Source organism: Tamandua tetradactyla, chromosome 12, assembly GCF_023851605.1.
Source record: "Tamandua tetradactyla isolate mTamTet1 chromosome 12, mTamTet1.pri, whole genome shotgun sequence".
In the NCBI taxonomy this organism is placed as follows: domain Eukaryota; kingdom Metazoa; phylum Chordata; class Mammalia; order Pilosa; family Myrmecophagidae; genus Tamandua; species Tamandua tetradactyla.
Genome location: NC_135338.1, coordinates 61,222,740 through 61,242,860, shown reverse-complemented (window position 1 = coordinate 61,242,860; position 20,121 = coordinate 61,222,740). Strand labels below are relative to the sequence as shown.

Genomic DNA, 20,121 nt, shown 5'->3' with positions numbered 1-20,121 from the left:
GGGACTTCTGGGCGCTGGCACCATTTGATTCGTTGACCTGACACTACCACACCGGTGCTGGCTCGCTTGGTGAGAAATCAATGAGTGGTATATTTCGGGTTTTGCACTTTACTAATGTGCATGAGAAAAGGGAAAATGGAAGAGGAAGGGGAGAACTAGCTCTAGGTGCAGGGGGAGTTACCACTTTAAAAGTAAGCCATAATGCGGCTCTGAGCCCTGGCAGAAGAGAGGGGTCGAGCCCCGAGAGAGGGTGGGCAGCGGGGCTTCAGGCCTCCTCGCCCCACCCCCACCCCCGCCACACCTGCCGGCGGGGTCGGTCTGCCCGCCCCACCCCCAGTCTCCGGAGCAGGCTCAGAGTGCCTCTGCAGCTCGTGGGAGGTAGCGCTGATGTCCCCAAAACGCCGGACCACCCGGCAGCCGCATGACCCCAACCCTCCCGGAGGACCCCCATGATTCTCCCGAAGCCATTCCCGCGCTCTGGGCACCCCCACGTCTCTGCAGGCGCCACATTTAGTGCCCCCAGCCCCCACCGCAGCCGCTCCAGCCCTCACGGTCCCCGGGTCCGTCTCACCTCATTGTCGCTGCCGCGGGCGGGCCGGGGGGCGACCTGGCGCGGCGGCGGGGCGCGGGGGCGTGGAGCGTTAGCGGGGGAGCCGGCCCCCGGCACAGCGGCTCCGCGTCTCGCTGGGCTGCGGAGGGCAGCGGGGGCTCATCTTCTCCGGGCAGGCGTCCGGGCCGCTAGCTGTGGGGAAGGGTGGCGGCTGCCGACAGCTGGGCCCCGGCCCCTGCCATCTTGGCGGGCGCGCGTGCCCGGGCCGGGGTGTGCGTGCGCGCGTGCCCGGGCCGCCCGCCGAGGGGTGGGAGGGGACGGGCGCCGTCTGTCGGGGGTCCGTCCGGCCCGGAACGCGCGCGCGCGCCAGCCTGAGACTGGGGGCAGCCGAACCACCGACGAGCGCGCGCGCGGATCTGAGGCCTGCAGCCGAGATCGAGGGAGCGCGCGCGAGCGATTGTCCCTCAGCCCCCGGCTGCTGAGGTGAGCGAGCGCGCGCTTCGGCCCAGGCCCGACACAAAAGGCGCGGGGCCCTGCCGCTAGCGCCTGGGGAGGGCTGAGCCGGGGGCCGCAAGGGGCGGGCCGTAGAGGGGCGGGGCCTGTGGGGCGGGGAGGCTGCGAGAGGGCGGGGCGGGGCTTTGATGGGCGGGGTGTAGAGGGGCCGGGTGGGCCGTGAGGGGCCGGTGCCCTACCGGCAGGTGGAGCGCTGCAGCGGGTCCCAGCAGCAGGGAGCTGACTCGCTCTCGCAGAGGTGGCTGCGCTCCCTGCACCCCCGTGCCTGGTGGCCCGAGGACTCCGCTTCTCCCCACCGTAGCCCTGACAAGCGTCCGGCGCGTTTGGACGCAGGAGGCATCTGAGATCTGAGAGGCGTCGGGGTCACCGGTGACTGAACTATCTTTGTAGATAGGGAACCATGCATGGTCGCGACTGGGTGTTGCATCTTAGGGAACGGTATCCATATCCGAAGAAACTCCCCACCCCGGCCTTCCAAGAGCCCCTCCCAACATCCCCAAGCCTCAGCCTATGAAATATCACACCAACCTTACACAGCACAAAGTAGGTCGTCCAGGTTTTCTTCAGTTTTAAAATCCCCATCTTTCCTGTTAGTCATCTTGATGGGTGAGTGGAAACCCCAAATTTAAGTGGACATAGTAGAAAGCGTTCGTTTCGCTTTCTCTGTATCGCCGCTTAACCCTCTCTTTCCCCCAGCCCAGCCCCGTCACTGAACTCTGAAATAATTTCTACCTTTTAAAAACTTGGGTCTAGTGGGAGCACGTACACTGTTGGACAGGGTTTGGTGTGTAGCCGACAGGCAGAAAAACGTCGCCACTATTACTCCCATAATTAATTAATAATTAAGAGGCTCTGTGAGGCTACATGGTTTTGCCCAAGACATACTATGTGGTGGATCCAGTTGGCAAGCCAAATTTCTCTGATTCACAATCCCAGGGCTCACCCATTCTAGATTTTGCCGAGGTTGACCATGGTATCGCCGTTTGCAGTTTGGGTCTCTACCTGTTTATCCCTTCCTGGTGACTCCTTTCCCCTCCCTCACCATCCACGGTTATTTAGAGTTCCTTAGCGATTATCATATCTCCATCTCTTTCCCTTGTTTGTTTGAGCCTGGCAAGATGCCTTGCTCTCCTACAGTGCTGTCAGCAGCCCCTGTGGGCTTCAGCCCCTCCTAATCTTACTTCTCTCCCTCTTCCCAGGATCAAGATTGGTCCAGCCTCCTGTCACCTGAAGACATTCAGGGTGTGTTCTGGAGAGGCAGGATTAACCCTGGTCAGTGCATATCAAAGTCCTGTGGAAAAACCACCAGATATTGGCCTGTTTGTTCCCAGTCACATTTATGGATGTACTTTCAGCATGTGGTCTACTCTGACCTGCAGGTTGTTCACTTTGTCTGCTGCTCTGGAACCTGACAAATTGTTACTATCCTGTTACTGGAAGAAGGTCATGCTGGATGTTGGTGTTGGATTTGCTGTAGAGCACTAGCCCCATAGGTGAGGGTCAAATACCCACTGCCTCTCTTTCTTGCTACCCCTCCCCCACCCCCATTCCTATCCTGCCTAAGAATCCTTCCTGTTCCTAAGGTTCAGGAACAATAAAGACATTCATTCAGGCTCCTTTAGGGAGGATCAGAAAATACTGGTGCTGGAAGGAGCAGCAAATTTTTTTCTTGGTAAAGCTGGGAAGGCACTGGGAAAGGGAAAGTGATTGGCCCAACATCACTCAGTGAATTAATGAAATCTGCAGCATGGGGCATGGGAACTTTGTTCATCAGAGGGCTTACTGAGCTGTAGGAAGGGTCAGGGGAGGATAACAAGCAGGAACTACTTGTATCCCATCCTGAGCCCTACTTCTCCTTAAATAGGCATAGGTCTCAAGCTCTTTGTCAGAGCAGCCCTGGGAGGCTTGGAAAAGCAGAGGGCTCAACAATTTAATCTAACATCTCAAACGTCTCTGAGCTCCCATTTCCTCATTCTATAGATGGGAATACTAAAGCCCAACTTGCAGTGATGCTGAAGATTAAATGAGATATACAATCCCCAGCACAACATAGGCTTCCGAGTAAGTCTTTTCCACCTTGCCTACTACCCCCAGTCTCTGCCTCTCCCTCCCATTTTCCTTTACTATGCATCATATGAAACCACACCCTATTTTTAGCATGTGTAGCTTTTACTAACTAAAGGCTCTGTTCCTAAAAGTCACCGAATTCATGCTTTCCATTCTTATGATAAAAAGAAAATTAACATTTTTTGACTTGTGGTCCCTAAATGTTTTGTTTCTGGAGGTCACCAGCATTTGGATTTGAAAGATTCCACACTGGAGTCAGTGATTTTATGACACCTGCTGTGTTTGGGTGCAGGACCTGTGGGCAAGCTGACTCCAGAGGGGTCTACTTTGAGGCATACCTGCATGATTTCCCACTCATGGGGAGGTAGGAAAGACAGTTGTCTGCTGTCTTTCTGGCTCAGGATAGCTGTAGGACCACAGATTGGTAGATCTAGAAAGTCCTTAAATGGCATCTTTTCCTTGTCCACAGGGACTCTAGGTCCCTGGACCAGTGTTTCTCCCATGCTGCATGTTTCTTGAAGCTTTACCAGCCTGGGGTCACTGCCTAAGGAATTGTCTCCATGGACCATCTTATCTATTACCTGAAGCTGCCAAAACAAACCTCACTCACCAAATAATCGAAAGAAGCACAGTTGCCTTTGATGATTCACCAGTGAGACCATGTCTGGTTTACATTAAGCAGCATGAAAGAATAATTCATCCATGCCAGAAACCCTTAAGTATTTTTAGAGGTCAACTGTCAGATGTCTCAGGGGTCTTGGATCACCTGTGACCCTGGACCCCTTAGTGAAAATCCTCATTTGCACCTTTAATCTCATTGCCCAATTCACTTATGACCAAGGAGTTTTCCTTAAGTACAACAGTTTCTTTCCATTCATACATTCATTCATTGTTTATTGAGCATCTTACCTGGTCTTTGCGTCCTCTCACACCCAGCCCATTGCACCATGAGCAGTGGCTCCACTTTGTGCACTCTTTCTGAGTTTTGAACACAACCACATCACAGCTTGTGTGGTCTCACATAGGGGTTGTCTTTTTACTTACTAGCTCGCCACTGGACGTGAACTTCAGGAGGGCAGCAAATGTGTCTTATTCCTCTTTGTATCCCCTTACTTGTTACAGCACAGGATGGAAGAAATCCTGCTTGCACCTTATCTAACCTGAGCAGTGCCCCAGCGACATTTAGTGTTGGAAGCAGAAGTGCCTGCCTGTGCTCTGGGCCCCATCTAGCAGGCAATATAAATTACTTCTAGCCCATTTGTCTTCCACGCACTTGAAGATGGCCTGGGGTTCACAGCTGAGGTTTCCCTTTGTGACTTCCTTTTGGGTGCCTCAGCTCAAAAAAGAGAGTCTCCTAAAGGTAATGTTTTGCTTTATTTGAAGGTTCGGGAGGAAGCCACTCTTGGAAGAGGGGGCTGCTGGTCATACTGGCATTTCTCCCTAGACCTGTATTAATTGAGGGGCAGCTTCACCAGACGTGAGAACAGAGTGACCTCGAGTGCCTGTCCAGTGGAGAGCAACTTATTTGCACCACTGTTTGCAAGGACAGCAAGCAGATCTGAGCAGCCAGGTTAGAGCAGGCCTTTCTGGAGGAACCCAGAGCTTAATCCTGCTGGCCCACAGCTGCCTGTATGTTCATTGCTGGTCAGGCTGAAAGCATCCCATGGCCCTTAGCTGGGCCAGCACAGCCAGCAGCCTGAGGGCTACCTTGTGGGGGCCTGCTGGTCCTACAGAAGCCTGGGTCCTCATGGGGCCTGTTCTGGTGAACAAACCTGCTGCCCCTTCCCAGGAGCTCCCAGGTCCTGGGCAGGGATGCTCCACCCCACTTCTGCCTGGCAAAGCTGAAAAACTGAACGTCTCTCCCTCAGTCCAAGCCCGACTCATGGGTCCCAGCTTGAGGGCCTGCTATAACCATCAGCCCTGGGGAAGAAATATCCCAGTTAGGTCTCCCTGGCTGCTGCTTCATGACTGCCTTCGAGACTCTGACAGCCAGGGTTTTGTGGGAGTCCGAGGAAATTCACATGTATATGGGGCTGGGATACAGACATTTTAGAGGACTTGGGGAGTTTGAAGCTGCCATCCCCTTGCCTACATATCATGGTCTTCCACCAATCTGAGCAACCAGAAGGTGGCACGACCAAGGAAATAGTAGAGAGGTTATAAAAATGGCACTATGGATTCATAAGGAGAGTCAAGAAGATATTGCAATCAGAGAACAAAGAGTAGTTCTTGGGAAGAAAAGCATTATTTCAAAATAAAAAAATCGTTAGAAGCATGAAAAAATAGAGACACTGATCAAGATTAAGAGTTAGCACATTTTTCTGTGAAGAATCAGATAGTAAATATTTTCTACTCTTCAGGCCTTACCATCACAGCAGTTCCACTTGCCTTTGTAGCTCAAAAGCAGCCCATGGACAATGCAAAAATGAATGAGTGTGGCTGTGTCCAACAGAATTTTATTTACAAAATAAATGGTGGCAGTTAGATTTGGCCCAAAGGCCATTTGTCTCCAGTGTAGTGCTGGAGTTTCAAGCCAGTGCAAATGGCAAGAATAAGAAGTAAAAGACATCCAGATTGGAAAGGAAGAAGTAAAACTCTCTATTTACAGATGACATGACATTGTACATAGAAAATCATAAAGAAATCCACTTAAAAACTGTTAGCTAACAAATGAGCTTGGCAAGGTTGCAGGATACAAGATCAGTATACAAAAACTTAATTGTATTTCTATACTCTTGCTATGAACAATCAGAAAATTAAATTAAGGAAATTCCACTTACAATAGTATCAAAAAGAATAAAATGCTTAGGAATAAATTTAAGAAAAGAAGTGCAAGACTTAGAATAGTCCAAAACATTGTTGAAAGATATTAAAGGAAATCTAAATAAATGAAACTACATCCCATGTTCATCATTTGGATAACAATGTTGTTAAGATGGCATTACTACCCAAATTGACCTATAGACTCAATGTAATCCCTATCAAAATCCCAGCTACCATTTTTTCAGAAATTGACAAGCTGATCCTAAAATTCATGTGGAAATTCAAGAGACACCAAATAATCAAAAGAATCTTGAAAAAGAAAAGCAAAATCAGAGAACTCATATTTCCAATTTCAAAACTCACTGCAAAACTACAATAATCAAGACAGTATGATACTGTCATAAGGACAGGTATAGAAAACAATGGAACGGAAATGAGAATCCAGAAATAAACTCTTCTATTGTGTTCAGTTGATTCTTGGCAAGAGTGCCAAGACAATTCAATGGGGAAAGAAGTCTTTTCCACAAATCATGCTGGAACAACTGGGTATCCACATGCAAGAGAATGAAATTGGGCTCCTTCATTGCACAAATTAACTCAAAATGGATGATAAACCTAAATGTAAGAGACAGAAACTAAGAGGAGCAAACATAGGAATAAACCTTCACGACCTTAGACTAAAGCTTCTTAGATATGACACCAAAAAGCAACACTGACAAACAAAAAATAGTCATTTGGACTCAAAATTAAAGAGTTTTGTGCCGCAGATATTATCATCAAGAGAGTGACAAGACATCCACTGAAAGGGAGAAAACATTTGCAAAGCATCTATCTGATAAGGGACTAGTATACAAAATATATAATGTACTTTCATTCCCCCAATATATAAATAACCCAGTTTAAAAGTGAGCAAAGGATTTGGATTGAAAGTTGTATGAAGAAAATATACTAATAGCCAAAAGCACATACAAAGATGTTCAACTAATGCTAATGACCATTAGTTATTAGGGAAATGCAAATCAAGACCGCAGTGGGATACCATGTCACACCTTCTAGGATGTCTGTAACCATAAAATCCCATGACAACAAGCACTGGTGAGGATGTGGAAAGACTGAAACCCTCATACTTTACAGCTGAAATTGTTAAATGGTGTAACCAGTTTGGAATACTATCTGACAGTTCTGCAAAATGCTAAATGTAGGGTTGCTAGTTTTCTTTTTTGGCATGGGCAGGCCCCGAGAATCAAACCCGGGTCTGCAGCATGGTAGGCAAGGACTCTGCCACTGAGCCACCGTTACGCCGCCCATAGAGTTATTATTTGACCCAGCAATTCTACTCCTAGGTGTATACTCAGGAGACTTGAAAACATATGTTTATACAAAACCTTGTATATGAATAGTCATAGCAGCATTGTTCACAATAGGCAAAGAGTAGAAACTACCCAAATGTCCATCAACTGATGAATGGCTAATTAAAATGTGATATATCCATAAATTGGAATATTATTTGGCAATAAAAGGGAATGAAGTACTGGTACATGCTCTAACACGGGTGAATCTTGAAAACTTGATGCTTTGCGAAAGAAGCCAGACACGAAAGATCACATATATGATTCCATTGATATAAAATATCAAAAATAGGACAGAAAGTAGATTATATACAGACAGAAAATACATTAGTGGTTGCCTAGGGTTGGAGAGACCAATGAAGAGAGTGGTAATTACGAGTGATTTTCTAAGGAGTACGCGGTTTCCTATTGGGATGATGAGAATGTACAAAAATCAGATAGTGGTGATGGTTGCACAAGTTTGAGAATATACTAAAAACAATCGACTTGTACTCTTCAAATGAGTGAATTTAATGAAATTTAAATTATATGTCAATAAAGCTTTGCTTTTTTTTTTTTTAGTTTTTAAAGAGAGCTCACCAGGTATCAGGCAGGATTGGTGTAGAAAGGTACATACTTACTGAGCTTTGGGTAGAAATGGCCTTGTTTTGCTCTCCCACATGAACAAATCTTAGCCAGGAAAGGATTATAGATGTGAAGTCCTCTTCTCAAAGGGTCTGTAAATAGGTAGCTTCAAATTGCAGATAAGAAGCCCCACAACCAGTCTGATTCTCTTTTTTACATAGGTAATGTATTCTTCCAGGAAGCACGTAGAAGTGCCTTGATACCTTTGGAGTTCATAAATTTCACCTTACCGCACTATAAAATCCTAAGCAACCATGAAAATATAACCAAAAAGTAACTTGGAAATTAAAAAATGCTTTTCTAGATAGTCCTTACTTTAAAGAAGAAACCCAAATTAAAACTACAAATTAGCCCTTCTTCTTGGGTGGGCCATGGTGGCTCAGCAGGCAAGAATGCTTGCCTGCTGTGCCAGAGGACCCGGGTTCAATTCCCAGTGCCTGCCCATGTTAAAAAAAAAAAAAAAAAAAAAAACTACAAATTAATTAGAAATTAATGAAAATGAGAAACTTCATAGCCACACCCATGAGATGCCATTATAGCAGTACCCAGTGGGAAATACATAAACTTAATGCATTTCCTACAGAACAGACAATGTAAATAAATGAATGAAATGTTCACCTTAAACTAAAAGAACAAAGAACTTACAAGGAGGGAGTGAATAAAGATAAACGCTGAAAATAATGAATTAGAAAACAAAAGAACACTTAACACTGATAAATAAAATTAATATCTACTTTATCAAAGAGAAATAAAAGGGAAAACCACCAAGTCTAAGAAATAAATGAAAACAAAAGAGTGGAATGTTGAAATAATCATCAGGGTAATTGAAAATGAGGTATTACGATAGGATATGATTATGAGTTTATGAAATAGATGATCTTCTAAACAACACAACAAAACAAATAGCTAGAAATGCTGCTAAGAGGGGAGCTTCCTTCCACTGGATAGAACCTAAAGCCAGGCTGATAGCTGGGTACCTACCTGGGTATGAGGTTGGGGAGCAGCCATCCCTGGTCCTCCCTGGGGAAGTGCTGAGCTGTGTATCACCGCTCAGCCTGGCAGGTGGCACCCCTGTCCTGCCCATCAGGCCCCTGCCCTTGCAGGGCCTTATTTCTGCAAGAGCCAGGGTCAAGACTGTAACTCCAGAGCCCCTGGGGTTGGGGTGGGGGTGATGGGGAAGGAGTATAGGGTGGGAGTGTTTCTGGGTCTTCTGTATTGCTGACTTCAGCCAGAGCAGCCACTCTTTCACCCCAAATGGACTTTCCTATGTGATTTTATCTGAAGAAAAGTTTTGCTGCTAAAGCAAAACCTGGAAATCAGATGACTGCCCCCACCCCCACCCCCCACCATCCACCAAGTTACTTCTGGCTCTGATAACATTTATCCATCAAAATTCACTGGTTTTGCTTTGGTACCTCTCTAGTTTCTTAGAACAGTAAAAGGTCTTCAGAATCCAGCACCCAAATGGAGATGTGTGTGTACTTTTTCCTTTTTACAAAACCACTGCTTAATGTGGAATATAATTTAAACTCACTTGTCCCAAGTGACCCAGAATCAAGCGAGAAGACAGGGGCTGGTGAAGCTGTCAGAGGGCTTCCTCTCAGATGCCTGCTTTCTCCTTCGAGAATGACAAGGTTTATAGCATTTAGGTAAAAATAGCTTTATGCAACTTCTGCCAGGGAAAGATTTAGCAAAGGAGGGAAGATTCATTTGCTAAAAGAGGAAAAAGCCTACCAAACCGCTACTGTCATTTTGGAATTAATTTTTGCAAAATATATCAGGGGACATGAAGCTATTCTTGCCTTCCGATCTGTTAATTCCACTTCTGACATAGAGAAGTACAAAGGCAGTGGGGACACATCACAGGAACTGAAATGCAGACCTGGCACTCAGGGAAGGCTTCCTGGAGGAGGTGATTGTTAAGTGAATTATGAAAGTTAATAGTGGTTGGCCAGGAAGGAAAGGTGTTGAACAGAGAGGGAAAAGCATGTGTGAAGATAGCATGTACTGGGGTGGGACAACAGAGAGAAGTTCAGTGGTGGGAGCAGACTGACAGAGCTGGTGAGGAGTCTGGACAGATCCAACAGGCCCTGGGAGCAATGCGAAGGAGTTGTGCCACTAAAGGGCTTTAAGCAAGAGAGTGGCATGGCCAGACTTGTAGCTGCATCCAGGCCAGTGGTGTGGGTGGTTGACCCAGCAGGTGAGGAAACATGGCTCTCATGGAAAAGAATCCTCCAGTCTTGGGGAAGTAGAATAGGTCTGGCGTCATTGAAGAATGCTAACCTGAAATCTCTCCTGATGTCCATTGCTTGCTTAATTAAATGCCACCTGTGAACAGATCGCCTCCAAGTAGTTGGGGCACCTCTCTTGGTCACGTCACACCTGTGTCCAACCTGGGATGAGTGCTCCTAAACTGTTTGGACTCTTCCCTCTCTTGGTATGAGACCCTATAAAAAGAAGCAGGCTGCAGTGGAGAGGTCGGAGTCATAAAACCCCTCAAGGAAAGGCGGTGAGACACTGAAGTAAGTCTCCAACTGAGGGCTCAAAACACTTGCCCTGGGGGCTTCTGAAACCCAGCATGGAGCCCCGGGAATGGTTGAGTTTAGAGGCAGGGTGATGGCATAATTGCCTTCTCTCTAAGCCCCTTCAATCCCTTAAGGAACTCTGCTTCCCTTTTAGTCATGTTCTCCCGGGAACACGAAGGAATAATGCTAATAAGCACCAAGTCCAATATGACTGGGGCAACTTTTACTGAGATCTCCTTATGTGCCAGCTACTGTGCTAAATGCTTTGTGTAATTTATCACATGTCCTTCTTACTGAAGTCTTCTAGAGTTGACAGGTGAGGAAACTTAGATGAAAGATAATAAAGGTGGAACAGCTGGTGAGTGGCTGAGCCAGGTTTGAACCCAGGTACCCTCAGCTCTCAAGCCTGCGTCTTTCTTCACCACTAAACAAACAGCATCCATTTTGGTAATGAACATATAAATGCATGAAAACTGTTATTTAACAGTGAGTTACTTCTTAAATATGATACCAAAAGCACAAGCAACAAAAGAAAAAATAAACTGGATTTCATCAAAATTAACAATTTTTGTGCATCAAAGGACATTATAAAAAGCCAAAAGGCAACCTGTAGAATAGGAGAAAATTCTGTAGAATGGGAGAAAATAGTTGTGAAACATATATCTTATGAGGACCTTGTTTCCAGAATATATAGCCAATGCATAAAGATGGATAACCCATTTAAAAATGGGCAAAGGATTTGAATGGGCAATTCTCAGAAGAAGATATACAAATGGCCAATAAGTATCTGTTAAGATGCTTAAGATCATTAGTTATTAGGGAAATGCAAATCAAGACCACAATGGGACACCACTTCACACCCATTAGAATGGCTAGTACTTCAAAAAGAAAAGAAAAGAAAAAGAAAATTGTTGGTGAGGATGTGGAGAAATTGGAACCCAATGTGCAGTGCTGATGAGAAGGTACACTTTGGAAGTCTGGCAGTTCTCCCCGAAAATTAAATACACAGTTACCATATGACTCAGCAATTCAACTCCTAAATACATATCCAAACTAATTGAAAACTGGGGCTCAAATAGATATTTGTACACTAATGTTCTTAGTAGCATTGTTCATAATTGTCAAAAGGCTCACACAACCCAAGTGTCCATTAACAGATGAATGAATAAATAAAATGTGGTCTATTGAAACAATGGAATACTATTCAGCCATGAAAAAGAGTGACATTTTGATAACATGTTATGATATGGATGAACCTTGAAGACATTATGCTAAGTGAAGTAAGCCAGACTCAAAAGGACAAATACTGTGTTATTCCAATTATGTGAGGTATCTAGAACAGGCAAATTCATAGAGACAGAAAGTAGAATTGATCTTACCAGGGGCTGGGGAGACAGAGAACGGGAAGTTATTGCTTCATGGGTACAGAGTTTCTGTTTTGGGTGATGAAAAAGTTTTGATAATGGATGGTGGTGATGATAGCACAACATTGTGAATGTAATTAATGCCACTGAGTTACGCGCTTAATGGTAAAATAGCAAATTTTATGGTGTGTTACCAAAATGAGAAATACATTTTAAAAAGTAAAAGAGGAGATGCCTAAGCACCCATAAGATAAGGTCTGAATAAAATACAAAATCATCCTGGATCTTTTCAGATCATACAAGCGCATAACTTGACTTTTTGGAAACTTCCTAAAGAGCTCTCCCAGCTGCAACACTGCTAGACACACACAGAGCCTGTTGACTTGCACACAAATGGCAGTGGTTTCAAGGAAACCAACTCTTGGAGACAAAACCTGCCCATAGGTAGAGGGGTTTGCTTACACTGCAGTGAACATCCCACCAGTCTTTCTTTATATAATTGCAAGGGAATCGGTCTTCAGACTTGCATAAGAGCCACATTTGTGAATATATACTTCTAGAACATGTAATTTCCCCCATAAAATATCACTACCCTCACTCCTGGTGCCAGCAGAAATGTTCTTTCAACTTAACTACAAAAAGACAAACAACCCAACTTAAAAAATGGGCAAAAGACTTGGACACCTCTCCAAAGAAGATCTAGAAATGGCCAGAAGGCACAGGAAAAGATGCTCCACATCATTAGTCATTCAGGAAATGCAAATCAAAACCACAATGAGATTCCATTTCATATCTAGTAGAATAGCTGCCATTAAAAATGGAAAATAACAAGTGTTGGAGAGGATGCAAAGAAATAGGAACACCAATTCATTGCTGCTGGCAATATAAAATGGTGCAGTCACTGTGGAAGATAGTTTGGAAGTTCCTCAGAAAGCTAAGTATAGACCTACCATAAGACCCTGAAATCCCACTACTAGGTATATACCCAAAAGAATTTAAACCATGATCATTTTTAGAACATTTGCATCACACCAGAAAAAGAAATAAAAAGAAAAAAAAGAACGAATACATCTCATAGCCCTTACCCTTCCCTGTCATTGACCCCACTGGTTTTTAAGAATATGTTTTCCCTCTGTTATTGATTTCTAGCTTCATTTCATTGTTGTCAGGGAATATACATTTATGATTTCGATGTTTTTTAATTTATCAAGACACCTGTATTGTGACCCAACATATTGCCTATCCTAGAGAATGACCCATGCACACTTGAGAAGAATGTGTCTTCTGTTTCCATTGGGTGCTGTGTTCTATATGTCTATTAATTAGGTCCAGTTGGTTTAGTATATCATCCAAATCCTTTATTTCCTTATTAATCTTCTGACAAGATGTTCTATCCATTATTGAGTGGTGTGTTAAAGTCTCCTACTATTAATTTTTTTTTTCTGGGAATGAGAGATTGTTTGATCTTAAGAACCGTTTAACCCACACAGAATCTTTAAAATAGACAAAACTTACGAAACTTATTTTAAAATACAAAACTTATCTGTTGTTCTTATAACATTTAAATAAGTTAACACAAAGTGGAAAATGTGGAGTTAATTTTCTTCTTCATCATCCTCTTTAAAATTACTTGAGTACCATCCAGCTTTTTCCGTTTCGGTGTTCTTTTGCTTGCCTCTTCGATCCAGCCTCCCTCAGAAGAGTATTTCTCTTCCAAGGGATTGCCTGCAAACACCAGGTCCTCCAGGCATGGTAGTTTTGCCAAATTCACAAATTTAGCTCAATCTTTCACTAGGTTATTGGACATGTAGAGAATCTTCAATTTCTTAATTACATGGATCTCTTTCAACTTTCAATAAAATTGTAGGAGATCCACAGTTCTTTTAATGTGTTCCCTACTGCTTCCAGTCCATTTAAGTTCTTTACATTGCTTCTTCCTAAAGACAATATCCTTACGTTTTTTTAAACCATTCAGGTGGGCGATTTTTTCAGTCCAGATTGTAGACAGTGAAAGCTTCTTGCAGTTAGCAAGCATGGACAAGAATGCATCCATCTTTTCTATAGGGGGAATCTGGGCATAAAGCTTTATCTCTTTGGCTCTAGATGGCTTCTGACCAGTTTTCTCTTTCCATCTGGCTAGAGATGGCTAGGGCTTCTTTGATTGTTATTGCTTTTGCCATTGTGGTAGTTCTATTAATTTAAATAATCAATTTCTCCCTACAAATCTGTCAGTATTTGCTTCATATATTTTGAGACTCTGCTGTTAGGGGGACACATATTTAAAATTGTTACATCTTCCTGTTGTATTGTTCCCCTTATCAGTATATAATGCTCATCTTTGTCCCTCTTCACTTAAAGCTTATTTTATCTGATATTAGTATAGTCACCTCTTTTAGCTACTTTTAGTTACTACTTGCATGGAATAGTTTTTCTATCCTTTCAACCTCAACCCTACTTGTATCTTTGAATTTAAGGTGAGTCTCTTATGAACAACATATAGTTGATCATGCTTTTTTATCCATTCTGCCAATTTCTATCTTTTGACTGGATAGTGTAATCGATTTACATTTAAAGCCACTACTGAAAATATAGGACTTTTTTCGGCCATTTTGCTATTTAGCCTTTGTAAGTTTAACACATTTTTTTGTCCTTCACTTCTGTTAATGCCTACTTTTATATTCATTTGCTTTTTTGTGTTGTACCATATCGAGTGCCTTCTCATTTCTATTTGAATAAATTTTTCATCTATTTTCCTTGTCGTTATGATGGGCTTAAAGTTTAACATCCTAAATATATAGCACTCATATTTGGTTTGATACCAACTTAACTTCAATAGCATGCACATGTATTTTTACTATACCTTTTTGTTCCCCACCATTTTTTTCTACTTGTTACCACTTATATTTTGTACACTGTATTTCCAAAAACATAAATTCATCATTGTTTTTTTTAGATAGAGAGCAAAATTTTATTCTAAAAATAGGTCTCAGTACCAATGACATGCCTACAGCTGGACACTATAATAAAAAGAGAAAAAAAATGGTAACAGGAATTTGCTTAAAAATCTTTTTTTTTCTGAAAAAATGCAAAAGGTATTTACTGTAATATACTGCCAACTTTCATTTGTTTGTGTTTGAATTATTCATCTTACAGGTTATCTGAGGGAACTTTAAAATCCTAAATTGGCTTTTGCTTAATATTTAGACACACATTTAGATTGCTTTTATATTCAAATGGATACATTCTCAAGGAATGTAAATACATTCGAGTATGTATTTAAGTAAACATAATTAGAAAGATAAATCTACACTTAGAAAACATGTCCTAAAGCAAAATAATTGCTTTGCATCAGTATTTCTCTTAAAAACACAAATACACAAAACTGATTGCACTGATTAAGTATTTAAAATGAACTGTTTCTACTACTTATGTACAGAAAAGAAGTAACTGAAATTATTTCATACCCAAATTAAACTATTTTCAAGGTAAATAATGACATTTGGTACTTAAAAAGTGGTTTTGCATCTTCAAAGTGCTAAAAAGAAACAAATATTCAAGAAAAGCTTCAGGACTATCCATAAAGTTCTGACTGACAAAGTACTGAAATAGTAAGAATGCAGGAGACAGAAGAAGTTGAATTTTGAAGTCGCCTATTACTATAAAGTATAGCTTACCTGTATTTGCAAAGAAATGGAAGCAGTGGTTGAATAATCTAATTTAGGGCAGAGTTAGTAATATACAGATCATCTATCAATCCACATTTCTTTTCAAATTACTGTAGACACACGTATTTCATAAAATTTCCTCCACACTGCATGTATTATATATATATCCTATCACAGCCATATGTTGGATAATTTTTATCATCCATATTTATCACCATTGTCATAATGTACTAGATTCTTGATATTTGGCATTCTCTGCCAACCAAAAGCTAATCACAAGTTTTATTTTATTTGTGTTAAATGTAGACACATGTTCATTAGGACATCTTAACTCGTGTTTGGACTACATCAGATATTGGTGTGATTTACTTTGGCTATCTAGATAAGAATACTTTCTTAGTATTTATAGTATGACTAAATGTCTCTTCTGTCAAACCTTGACCCTGAGTTTTGAGTACTGGTATATAAACTGTGAAACTGAAAATATTTCAAACTACATTAGCTAATACTGGTGTCCCTACAATACTGTACTTTGCCCCCCCCCCACTAACGTAATGCATCTCAGTTATGTTGCATTAACACTGGGAGTTTTATATATTCTTTACACTGGCTGCAAAACATATTATTCAAGAAGAGGCATTCAGTATAGAACCATTGAAGAAGGTGATGCCGTCATCTTCAGGAGCACTAAGAAACAGGCATGGTCTGGGGAAATCCCCAAATAAGGAAACGGGAAATGTCCTGTCTTAACAGTTTGTTTTAAAACTTCAAAACAATTCATTCCAAATTATATTAGTGTTTTGTTTTAGTATAAAAATGCCCTTTCCCCAATTCTATCCAGTAAAATTGATATGGCATAAAAATGCAGCATTTTCATCCTGCAGTTTTTAGTATCCTTGGGGGAATCCCTTAATCCCTGGCTTGATAAACATGGCATTTAACGTATGGTTTTGACTATATGGGATTCTAAACATTGTTTTGGACATCATATAAAGGACTTTTTTTTTTTTAAGATCAGACATTTCTAAATACTGAAAGGAGCTCTACATCTGTAAGAAATATTCCCTAAATATGAAATTAAAATTAAGTGAATACAACATAAAAAGTAATTTTCATTGGTGACAATATTCTTACAGTAGCAAATAATCTACTTCTAGGACTTCTTTCCTATAATGCAAGGATTATTTAATACCAACAACTCAGTCTTTAAAGTGCCATCATGGGGTGCAAGGGTGTTGGAGAAACCATACACTGTCGCTAACATGGCTGCCATGCCTGATGCAAGGCAACACGAAATGGCTGACCTGAAATCTGCCCTCCGCCCTAGTAACAACGGTGACCAATCCCAGAAATCTGCCCTCCAGCCTAGCAACAACCACCAATCCCAGCCCGACACGTGTCCCTGCATGCTTCCCAGCCTATATAAGCCTGTGCACTTCCTGAATAAAGCAGATGCCTTCCATTTTCCTCTGAGGGTTGTCTCCTGAGTCGTGTGCTGTGTGTCTGTGTAAGTGACTCAGTATGGCCGCTTAACCCCAGCCATCAGCTAACCAGCCACCAGCGAGACAACAAGTGGCGCCCAACGTGGGGCCAAACCCCCTTCGGCGGTTCTCCGTGACAGCCGCCCCCTCAGTGATTCCTTCGGTGGTTCTCAGTGACAGCCACCCGTCTCGGTAAGTGGCCCCCTCGGCAGTTTCTCTGTGCATACCGCCCCCTCTAAATTTTCCCTATCATGGGCAATACTCCCTCCTCTGATTTTGCGCCCCAGGCTCGTGCTATCCCCGCCTTATTGGCCACGAGGCGGGTTTAAATCTCTGAAAAAACCTTGCATGAGTACTGGGAAGTCCTTATGAGGTCTAACCCCTGGCTCGAAACTGCCTCGATATGGGACTCAAATACTTGGTGCAAGCTCCTTCAGCGTGTTCGTGCTGTTGAGGAACAGGAGGGAAAAACCTTTCCCCTAGGTCTCGCTCCCACCCTCCTAGCAATATATGCATGCCTCACGGGAGCCCCTTCTGAGGCGCTTTTGCTTTCGCCTGCCACGCTGGCTTCAACCTCCCCACCCCCCACCTCTGCGCTCGATCTTCTGCCTGCTTCCGAACCGAGCCTCCCCTTTCTGAGCCCAAGCGTTCCCCGCCTCCATACAAACTGTTCTCCTCTGCGGTAGCGTCACTGTATCCTTCCCTACCCTCACCCACTGCGGTCGCCACCACCATGGCTGCCCCTCCCCCTGCTCCTCCTAAGCCCTCTAGGCCATTGCGACCTGCTCTCTCTCTTTCGATTGCACTTCCCCCTCCTTCCGCTCCTTCCCCTCTACCTTCTCTTCCCCCTACTAACACTCCATTGCTGGATGCTGCCTCTGTCGACAACCCCTGCCCCTTCCCCCTTCCTCTCTCCACACCCCTGAGCCGATCAGCCCGCCCCACAGCCTGCCGGCCCTGCCTCCAGCCCCTCCCCTCCTGTTGCACTCCCTCCTCCTTCCCCTCCCTTTCTGCCAGCAGCCTGCTCCCCCTCCCTGTTTCCACCCATGCTTCCGGATCCTGCGGCCCCTCCCCCTTCCCACTGCGCATGCCCTTCCCTCCCCCATCCCTCTGCGGCATTGCCGCACCCTCACTCCTTTCCCCTTAACCTTCATCCCACGTCTTCCCTTCCTTTCTCCTGGTACCCGTAGGATCACAAGATCATCTCTAACCTTCGTAAAGCCATCCAGGAGGACGGCCTTCATAGCCCTTATGCTCAGATGCTTCTTGAGAATCTTTCCTATGAATACAACTGCCGGGTAGACTGGAAAAACCTTGCCCGTGCTATTCTCGAGCTGAGAGACTTTGTTACCAGGAATGTGTTGTATAATGATGAAGCGATCGAACTAGTGTCTGGAATCTCACCAATGGTCACACCGAAGTTCCCCCTGATGCCCTTAAGGGCACAGGACAGTGGTCTCTTCCTTTGGTGCAAGCCTCCTGCCCCCCTCTCCTCTTTGCGCAGGTCCATAATATTGCTAGGTCCGCCTTCCAGAGGCTCAACCCACAGGGTAAACCCATTCCATTAGCTGGACTCTTACAAGGTCTGGGCGAACCCTTTTCCACCTTTTTCAGCTGCATTAAAGATGCTATACATCATAAGGTGTCAGCAGGCCTCGCCGCTGATGCCCTTCTCAAGGAACTCCTTTGGGAAGGGGCGAATGCTCCCTGCAGACAAGCTATCACCCCCATCCGCAATCAAGAGCCGGACAGTTGGGTCCTGGCCTGTAGGGACATCTCCTCCTCCTCCCCCGCAGCCATTACTGCTGCCGCCGCCTCTGCTGCTACAGCCACTGCTCAAGTTGGCGCCTCCATTCTTGCTGCCACCCTTATAGAATGCCTTCATTCTCCCAAAGGGCCTAGAACCTGTTATCGATGCCATCAGCCCAGCCACTATGCTCGCGAGTGCACCTCTAACGCTTCCCCTCCAACTCCTCCCACAAACCCCTCTGGTCCTGCCCCTGCCCCCCCTGCACTCTGTGTGTCCCCGATGTAAACACGGATTCCATTGGAAAAAGGACTGCAGAGCTATCTCTGACATTCAGGGTCGCCCCTTGCCGCTGTTAAACTAATCTCGGGGTACCTCTCAGCCCCACCCCCAAGAGAGGAGTGCTTCCCCGCAGTTCTCTGGGCTATTCCCATCACGCAAAGCAAGGCCTTTCTAACACTAACAGTTCAGGGCAAAGCCATTACTGGTCAACTGGACACAGGGGCCGATGTTTCCGTCCTTCAGCCCCAAGATCTCGACCCCTCGTGGAAACTTAAGTCGGGACCCTTAGTGCAGGGTGTTGGAGGCCTCAAACCTGCCCAACAGCTTGCAAGCCCACTAACCTGGGCTGGACCTCCCAGACCGATGCACCCTTAATGAGCTCCCATGCATCTGCGGGGACACTAATTGGCTGCGCCCCCACCTGAATATCACCACTCATGAACTTACGCCTCTGTTTGAACTTCTAGAGGGAGATTCCAACCCCTCCAGCTACCGTACTCTTAGTGACCCCGCACGAACGTGCATATCCCTTATAAATGACAAAATCAAGGCCATGAGCCTCACCTGGTTCCAACCAGAGCACCCTCTCTTGGCCCTAGTTATCAATACCCCAGGGACACCTACAGGTCTCCTTTACCAGGATAGGCCGCTTTTCGGGGTGCATTTGGCGCTCACTTCTCTGGGAAAGATCACTCCGTACCGGGACGCAGTCTGTATTCTTGGGAGAAAACTTTGGACCACTGCTGTCCGCGTGTTCAGCCTAGAGCCCAATACGTTAGTTCTCCCCTTTACCATGGAACAAATTAATCACCTCTGCCAATCTAACCTCAACATGCAAATTCCCCTTGCTGGCTACACAGGGAAAATAGACAATCACCTGCCCAAACACAAACTCATCACATCCATGACCCTTCTTCCCTTTATCCTCAGCTCACATGCATTTCCCACCTCCAAGCCCATCCCCAACGCCCCCCTTGTTTTTACAGATGCAAACAAGACTCACAGCTCTATCGTTCTTAAGCAAGCCAGTACTCCAAATACTGTTGAGGTACACCCACACTCTGGCTCAGTACAGCAGGGGGAGCTTTATGCCCTCCTCTTGGTTTTCCTTCACCACCAAAACTCCTCGTTAAACATCTTCACAGACAGTGCATATGTAGCCCAAACTGTCAGGGCACTGCCACATGCGGT

The 20,121-nt window shown here is 44.5% G+C and overlaps 1 protein-coding gene, 1 long non-coding RNA gene and 1 pseudogene across 2 annotated transcripts in view; 1 reads left to right on the top strand and 2 right to left on the bottom strand.

The window, feature by feature from the left end:
- Positions 1–814, bottom strand: part of EVL (Enah/Vasp-like) — a 181,902-nt gene extending 181,088 nt beyond the window's left edge. Inside the window, exon 1 of the mRNA XM_077123517.1 lies at positions 572–814. Coding sequence (XP_076979632.1) covers positions 572–576 — 5 coding nt within the window. The 5' untranslated portion in view covers positions 577–814. The remainder of the gene's footprint in view (positions 1–571) is intronic.
- Positions 815–864: 50 nt separating this feature from the next.
- Positions 865–2,670, top strand: LOC143652202 (uncharacterized). Its single transcript, XR_013160482.1, has 3 exons — positions 865–1,033; positions 2,263–2,335; positions 2,443–2,670. It is a non-coding gene; the product is annotated as an uncharacterized LOC143652202 (long non-coding RNA).
- A 10,680-nt stretch (positions 2,671–13,350) lies between these two features.
- On the bottom strand, positions 13,351–14,190 carry LOC143651546 (dynein axonemal light chain 1 pseudogene; annotated as a pseudogene).
- Positions 14,191–20,121: the final 5,931 nt, after the last annotated feature.